Source organism: Colobus angolensis, unplaced genomic scaffold (genome assembly GCF_000951035.1).
Source record: "Colobus angolensis palliatus isolate OR3802 unplaced genomic scaffold, Cang.pa_1.0 Scaffold4, whole genome shotgun sequence".
Classification (NCBI taxonomy): Eukaryota; Metazoa; Chordata; class Mammalia; order Primates; family Cercopithecidae; genus Colobus; species Colobus angolensis.
Genome location: NW_012117376.1, coordinates 944,416 through 953,132, shown reverse-complemented (window position 1 = coordinate 953,132; position 8,717 = coordinate 944,416). Strand labels below are relative to the sequence as shown.

Sequence of the window (8,717 nt, the reverse complement as noted above, 5' to 3'; positions counted from 1 at the left end):
CCTCCTCCTCCTTCTTCTTCTTCTTCTTCTTCTTCTTCTTCTTCTTCTTTCTTCTTCTTCTTCTTCTTCTTCTTTCTTCTTCTTTCTTCTTCTTCCTCTCTCTCTTTTTTTTTTTCTTTGAGAAAGAATCTTGCTCTGACACCCAGGCTGGAGAGCAATGGTGCAATCATAGCTCACTGCAACCTTGACATCTCGGGCTTAAACGATCCTCCTGCCTCAACTTGCCAAGTAGCTGGGACTACAGGGGAGTACAACCACACCCAGCTAATTTTTAAATTTTTTGTAGAGACAGGGTCTCACAGTGTTTCCCAGGCTTATCTTGAACTCCAGGGTTCAAGTGATCCTCTTGCCTAGGCCTTCCAATGCGGTGGTATTACAGGAGTGAGCCACTGCACCCAGCCTTCATTTGCTTCTTGAAAGTTTTCAAGGTCTGATGCTTTATCTTTAGTGGGTGATGAGGTCAGCTAGAAACTTGAGGACATAATAATCAAGTACCTACTTGCTCAGAGCAACTGTCTTACCCACTGCGAGACTTACAAAGGCCAAACTCCTCAGCTGGGTATTCCAGTTCCTTTGTAATCTATCTTATCTTTTCTATCGATTCCCAATTTAAACCTTCTTATTTTAACAGATCAACCCCTTAACTACTATTTCTCTTTCACCTTATCTCAGTTTCTTGCGTAAACTTTGTTTACATCCACTTTCTACCTGGAATTCTTTTCTTCCTTGCCTTTCATCTGTTCTGTAACACCCTTCAAGGATGAGTTTAAATGGTACTTCTTCTAGAAATCTTTGTGATCACTCCAGCCCACAGTAATTTTCCATTCTGCTGAGATTTTATATTGGATATTACTATAATTATTGGTCTTTTTTAGCTTTAAATTTGTTTAACTCTTTCACGTGACCTACCATAGATATAAGATGAAATTATTTTCCTCCAAAAGTTAACCTTCAGAAAAGAGATATTCTCTTTATATTTTACTTCTTATAAAGCATTTCTTGTTATTAGGCTTCCAGGAAGCTTATAGTCAGTTCATGAAAAAGGGTGAATAAATCTGTGTCACCATCTGCTAGTTCAATCACTAACATTTTTTTGTAGAGATCAACTGCCATAATTGATTAAACAAAAAAGAGGAACCAAAAATCTAAGAAAGTTTTAGTTACTGTTCCTGAGAATATAATCTCCTAATTTGAAGTGTTGAAAGTAATTGTATACAAGCTTTAACATTAAAAATTTTTTTTGAATCACTGACATTACATATGAAACACACACATACATTATGGGGATCACAAATAAACACAACAGAATGAATGGAAAAAAAAAAACAAAACGCTTATCCAGTGTTATGCAACTGGATTCTTGTGGTTTGAAATGAAATACCCAGAGACAATGTAGATTCTGAAAAGTGCTGTTATTAACTTTAAAATCTTAAAAAGAGGCCGGGCGCGGTGGCTCAAGCCTGTAATCCCAGCACTTTGGGAGGCCGAGACGGGCGGATCACGAGGTCAGGAGATCGAGACCATCCTGGCTAATACGGTGAAACCCCGTCTCTACTAAAAAATACAAAAAACTAGCCGGGCGATTTGGCGGGCGCCTGTAGTCCCAGCTACTCGGGAGGCTGAGGCAGGAGAATGGCGTAAACCTGGGAGGCGGAGCTTGCAGTGAGCTGAGATCCGGCCACTGCACTCCAGCCTGGGCGGCAGAGCGAGACTCCGTCTCAAAAAAATAAAATAAAATAAAATAAAATAAAATAAAATCTTAAAAAGAAGACAGTATTGTCTAGAAAATTCACTCAAAAAATAGCTTTATTGAAGGAAAAACACTGATGTTAAAGATGCATGTGAAGTTTGAATAATACGGTTTTTTGAAATTATAAAGGCAGAAAATACATTAATACTAAATGCATTAAATATACTGCTTAATTTTAAATATGTGTATATGTGTAAATAAATTTCTAAAAGTTTGTGTATTCAGGAGGACCACAGAGCTTCCCTTCCTGTATTCCTGTTTTAGTTTCACACACCTGTTGTTATCTGGGAAAATATTTGGGATAATCATATGTTAGTTAGTTATGGCATGTCTCAACTAAGTTCTTGCAGGGCAGACATGTCTTCTTTTTTTGTTTTCCATGTTTTTACCTGGCCAACTTCTACTTATTAAAACTCAGCACAGAGGTTGTTGCTGAGCAATCCTCTGGCATTGCTAGTTGGGATCACTTGCTTATCTCTGTCACATTGATCTCTTTGTGTAGTAAATTGTCTCCCTGATTAAATTGCTTGAACTTGAGGCCTGGGGCTGTGTTTTTTTTATTTTGAGATATTAAGAACTTAAGCACAGCTCCTAGAATATAATGGTTGCTCAAAAAATATTAACAGAATAAGTAAATGGTGTGTCTTTTTTTCGTTTTTCTCCATGGTGCCTGTCGTAGTGCTAAGATGTTGTTCAGTCAATACTTACTGAATTATTAGGAAAACATTCAGCTTCTGGGAATACTTCAGAAAAGCAATTAACCAAGCTTTGGGAAGTGTGAATTGAAAGGAAATTCAAGTGGAATTTGCATATTCTGAGGCATAATATTGAGGCTGTTCTCCGTCTCCAAATGGCTTCCTCCTTAAAAAATCGAGATGAGGGAGAAAGATCTCTGAAACTGAAGCTGGATTTCTGCATTTGGGAGATTATGGTGAAACTTCTGCATAGCCCAGAGGACAGTACTGTGCACACATATCATGTGTGAGTATACAGAAAAAGATTGATGAAAGCCAAATTTACTTACTGAGATGGTTGTGGTGATAATCCCATTTTTCCCATCCAGTTTACAGTCTAGGAAGGGCCCTAATCCATACAGGGTAGTTTTTTTTGTTTTTTTTTTTGTTTTACTTAGGGATCCAAACATCTATCTCATTACAGCTATGTTTAAAATCTGAAGTAAAGCTGTTCGTTGAAGTAGTTTTAGTGCAATATACAGAAATACTAAGAGATGAGAGATGTTATCAGAAAGATTATGTCTGTAATGAACATACAATATCAGTTAACTAACTGGAATTTCGTTTTTGGGTAAAGAACGCAAATACTTAGATTTTGTCTTGCTTATTCAAGTTCTGTCTTTTTTTACGTCAACAAATCTATTTCCTGTTCCCAATAATGTTTTTTTTTTTCTGAGACGGAGTCTGGCTCTGTTGCCCAGGCTGGAGTGCAGTGGCCGGATCTCAGCTCACTGCAAGCTCCGCCTCCCGGGTTCGCACCATTCTCCTGCCTCAGCCTCCCGAGTAGCCGGGACCACAGGCGCCCGCCACCTCGCCCGGGTAATTTTTTGTATTTTTAGTAGAGACGGGGTTTCACCGTGTTAGCCAGGATGGTCTCGATCTCCTGACCTCGTGATCCGCCTGTCTCGGCCTCCCAAAGTCTGGGATTACAGGCTTGAGCCACCGTGCCTGGCCCCCAATAATGTTTTACTTTAATATGTATGTGAAGCAGCTACAGTGAAGGCAGTGGGATATATCAGTGTTGCATTTAGCCAGTGAAATAGGTAGCTAGAAATGTTAAGGGAAACTGAAATAGAATTGGTACTAGGAAGAAGCTGTTTATAGGAAGAGCCATGATCCATTATTGGGTCCTTGGCTCTGCAGCTCCATAGCTTCTCTCCCCACTACCGCCCCTCCCCCAGCCCCAAGTAGACCTGGAATTGATTAAGTTTTAGGAAATTGACTCACACTGATCACATTTGCATGAGATTGGTCAATGTGAATTTATTAATTTACAAAATAAATTTTGACTGCCAAGTGATTCAAGAATTTGAATTGGCCACTTAGTGCTTTTGTTGCTTTATAATATCTATATGGGAAGCAAATAATAATCTGAAAGTTGTCACCTCATGTCAGGTGAACATGGAGTCAGAGCAGAGAGGTGGTGAGTGGAGGTATGATTTGTAGGATGGTCTTATTAGTTGTCATCATCAAAGTAGAATAGTCTGATTTCTTCTGTAGAAATGTACCTGTCAAGGGCATGAGAACCCATGTCCCTTGAATCTGCTGGGTGGGGCACAATTTCACCTTCACAGGCATAGAGGGCATAGGGGCAGTACTTCCTGCCTTCCCTTTTCTATACTCAATGCAAGCTTCCCATACTCGTCTATTCTCACAGTCTTTCTTCAGACATCTTAGTAATATTTATTTGCCTGCAGCTTTCTTTTATTCTAAATATAGTGTTAAAGTTCCTGGCCCCTTTTTTTTTCTTTCCAATTTTAAAATATCATTTGATATTTAATCTCATCTATTATGAGTTTGTAAATTCAGACACTTGGAGATGCCTTATTATTGATTTCTCCCTTGTATTGGTCACAAGGGAAGCTACTACTTTCATGGTACTGCACCTGAATGAGATGATTAAGAGATAGGATGTTCTATTGACATGCTTGTGTTTTCTCTGCCCCAAACACCCAGACCAAAAATTGTGCTGGGTATGCTGTCTTATTATTATGGGAAGGAAATACATGTACCCTCGGCACTACCTACATCATCTTATTTAATCCTTATAATGATCCTTTGAGAAAATTATTATCCTATTTTAAATATGGGAAAAATTGGGCCAGGAGGCTTATGTGGTTTGCCTGAGGTCACATTTCTAGTAAATGCCTTCTTTCAAACACATATCTGTCTGAATCAAAGGCTTAATATTTTTCCTTGTTAACAAGGATTATTTTTATAGTTTTTATTATAAAAGTAAAGTGTGGTCATTACTCAAAGTCTGAAAAAAAGAAGAGTAGGAAGAAAAAATAAAATCATTCATAGTCCCACTCCAGAGGAGATAAATAATGCTAGCCTAAACTTGTTTCACTTTATGCACTGCTTTGAATTAGCTAAGTAACCTGTCTACAGATTCTAGGTGGGCTTTATCCCAGAATACTTTTTTTTTTTTTTTTTTTTGAGACTGAGTCCTACTCTGTCGCCTAGGCTGGAGTGGTCTCGGACTCCTGACCTCAGATGATCTGCCTGCCTCGGCCTCCCAAAGTGTTGGGCTTACAGGCGTGAGCCACTGTGCCTGGCCCCCAAAATAGTTTTATTTGCTTATTTTTATTATTTCATTTTATTATTTTTATTATTTAATTCATAAACCAAGTTATTATTAATTAAAACATGTTAAGGTCCCACCATACAACCAGCACAACACTAAGTGCAATGGGCAGTGCACTGAAGGACTATGATCCGCGGGTCTCAGATTTGGAAGTTATTTCGTCCACAGCATCTTAGTTTCTGCTTGAACACGTCCAGTGGTGAGGAGCTCTCCCACACAGGGGCTGCAGTTCAGTTTTATATTGCTCTGGTTGTTAAGATGTGGTGCCAGACCCCCTCAGGAAACCTACGTGCAGTCTAGGGGAGATAAGATTAAATATATGAAATAATAGTCCATACTGCAAGATAACATTTATTTATTTATTTATTTTATGTTTTTGAGACAGAGTCTCACTCTGTCGCCCAGGCTAGAGTGCAGTGGTGCAATTTCAGCTCACCACGACGTCCGCCTCCCAGGTTCAAGCAATTCTTGTGCCTCAGCCTCCCAAGTAGTTGGGACTACAGTTGCGCGCCACCACTGGTTAATTTTTATGTTTTTAGTAGAGAGGGGGTTTCACCATGTCGGCCAGCCTGGTCTCGAACTCCTGACCTCAGGTGATCTGCCTGCCTCAGTCTCCCAAAGAGCTGGGATTACAGGCGTGAGCCACTGCGCCCAGCTCAAAATAACATTTAATTAGTTGATGATACGGACTGTCAGTGCTGTGGGAGTTAGACAAGTAAGAATTGAAGAAAGACCAGCCTTCAAATAAAGAAGAGATAAGGGAACCCTTATTTGTTGAGCATAACCCTGAGTTTGGGCTAGCTGCTTTAATGTGTAATCTCGCTGATTATCACAGCAACCCTGAAAAGGTGGTATTAGTCCCACTTTGCACGCACGAGACATGCACTTTTTCCTCACCTGCATTACGATCTCTCTAAAATAGGTCTTGTGCTGTATTTTGGAGATTTCTTAAAATAACTTTTTTCTTATTATGAAAATGTACAGGATGTAAAAAATTTGGAAAATATAAAAATCACCTGTAATGTTACTCCATAGAGGTAACTATGATTATTAGTTTGCTGTATTTCTCACATACATACAGTATATGCGCCTGTATTGCATACATAGGTGTATGTGTATGCATTTGTATGTATATATGACTGTGTACTTAAATGTATATTTTGTATGTCTTTTGTGCAAAATAAGATTACTATATATTAATTCATTTATATTCTGTTTCTTAAATTTGGTGATCATTGTCCTATGTCATTAAAATTTTTATTTATTTTTTTGAGATGGACTCTCACTCTGTCACCCAGGCTGCAGTGTTGTGGCATGATCATACTTCACTGCAGCCTTCATCTCTTGGCTTCAAGTGATCCTCCCCCCTCAGCCTCCTGAGTAACTGGGACTACAGGCGTGAGCCATTACACCTGGCCTGAAACTTTCTAAAACATAACTTTTTAAGTGCTACAAAGAATTCTATTCTGCTATAATTGTGCTATGATTTATAACCAGTCAACCCCAACCCCTCATTAGTATTTAAGCTTTTTATAACTTTTTGCTAAGTCACGTTTATTATACTTTGATAAATATTCATGTATAAAATTATTTGTTTATATTTATGATGACTTCCTATCAAGTTGTATGTATGTTTTAAGGCTTGATTCAAAACTGACATCCAGAGAAGCTATGGCATTTATACTCTCACTAGTGGCAGTCTATGACGGTACCCAATTTTAGATATTCTCTCCAATTGTGAATATTATCATTAAAAACAAACATTTCCTAATTTGACAGGTGAAAAATTACCTCTCATGGTTTTAATTTGTGTTTCTTTGACTAGCAAGAGGGTGAATATATGTTGGAATAGTCCTCTGAAGTGCTTCCAGCTTTGGATCTTCGTTTTACTAAGAGCCATAATGTATGGAGAAGAGAAGACTAAAAGACTTTGTCTTATTTATAATGAATTATTCTGTGTCCCATCTTTTGACAGATCTCTGACATCTACATTAGTGGAGAATCAGGGGATATGTCAGCTAAAGAGAAACTACTCCTGTGGACCCAGAAGGTGACAGCTGGTTACACAGGAATCAAATGCACCAACTTTTCCTCCTGCTGGAGTGATGGGAAGATGTTCAATGCACTCATTCACCGATACCGGTAAGAACAGTGGAATTTCTGTGCTCCTGCAGGGCTTCGTCTCATCTCTTGTTTGTAATTAGTTATAATGCTATTTCCACCTCCTCAAGCAAAAATCAAAGTTTGATTCATTTGTTCATTTGAAAAAGGAATATTTATTTAACTAATTTTCTAGGAACTGGGCACAAGGAGCAATGAAGAAAACAGTGAAAGTTTTTGCCCTCATGGAACTTTCCTTCCAGTAGGGAGAATAGGTAATAAATGTATGCCATCATGCAGTGGTAAATGCAATGGCGGGATTAGAAAGTGGCAGAGGTTTGTGATATTTTGGACAGGGTGGTCAGAGATGGCCTCTTTGGTGAGCATGTTAGAGCAGAGCCATGAGGGAGTGAGTCATGCAGGCTTCTGGGGTCAGAGTGTTCCAGTTGGAAGAAATACAAGTGCAAAGGGCCTGGAGTTAGGGCTTGCTTGGAGTGGTTTTGGAGTGGTTTAGGAACAGCAGGTGGTTGAAATGAGATGAAGAAGATAGAAATTCTGAATGACAAAATTAAAAATTGTTGAGTTCTTAGTGATCATAAACATGCCCCAATTTTCAGTGCTAACTGATGATATTTTTCGCATGACATTCAACAAACCTAAACTGTGTGTTTAAGTTTAGCATTAGGAAGCACTGAGCCCCTGGTGTATACTTAAAAATGGAATTTGTGCTCTTCTTAACCTCCTGCTTTTTCTCTAACTCAGTGTTTTTCAGCTCTGGGAACTTTTAGGAGGTTTTCTTTGTGTGAACTCATGTGTGATGTGTGGATGGTGACCTTTCATGTGCCTTGCTGGACTTTTACAGACCCGATCTGGTAGACATGGAGAGGGTACAAATCCAGAGTAACCGAGAGAATCTGGAACAGGCTTTTGAAGTGGCAGAAAGACTGGGGGTCACTCGTCTGCTGGATGCAGAAGGTGAGAGAGAGTTTACTGAACTGAGTAAGGAACATGTATTCAGTATTCCTTCTTTTGGCAAGTTCCTTTGTTCTGACTAAGAAATTTCTTGTCCATTCTCTGTCAGATGTGGATGTGCCATCTCCAGATGAAAAGTCTGTAATCACTTATGTGTCTTCAATTTATGATGCCTTCCCTAAAGTCCCTGAGGGTGGAGAAGGGATCAGTGCTACGGTAAAAGAACATTTTCCTAGAAGGCCTTCTGACTTTGATTCATTTGGGTGGAATGTATTGCTTAGACACTTTCTTAAGCACTGATGGTATACTCATGATATCAAACTATATATCCAGTATCTTTAGCATACATTGACATTATCCTTGGCCCTGGAAATGAGTCTAGATACTGCTGATTTTGTAACAATTAGCATAGACTATTTGGTGCTAAATGCCAGCAAGGAATGTCCCTTTCATCCCTAACTGTAATTCAAGATGAGGAAGTGTTTTATTATTCATTCATATATCAGCTTGATTAGGTAGATCACAGCTCTTTTCAGAATATATTTAGTAGCTTGCTTTGTAGCCTTTCTTAGTG

At 38.9% G+C, this 8,717-nt stretch overlaps 1 protein-coding gene across 1 annotated transcript in view; it reads left to right on the top strand.

Annotated features, from left to right (window-relative positions):
• The window catches only part of MACF1 (microtubule-actin crosslinking factor 1), a 446,661-nt gene that overhangs the window by 208,758 nt on the left and 229,186 nt on the right, over positions 1-8,717 (top strand). The window contains exons 6-8 of the mRNA XM_011955644.1: positions 7,047-7,213; positions 8,034-8,146; positions 8,253-8,359. Of these exons, the coding sequence (XP_011811034.1) occupies positions 7,047-7,213; positions 8,034-8,146; positions 8,253-8,359 (387 nt within the window). The remainder of the gene's footprint in view (positions 1-7,046; positions 7,214-8,033; positions 8,147-8,252; positions 8,360-8,717) is intronic.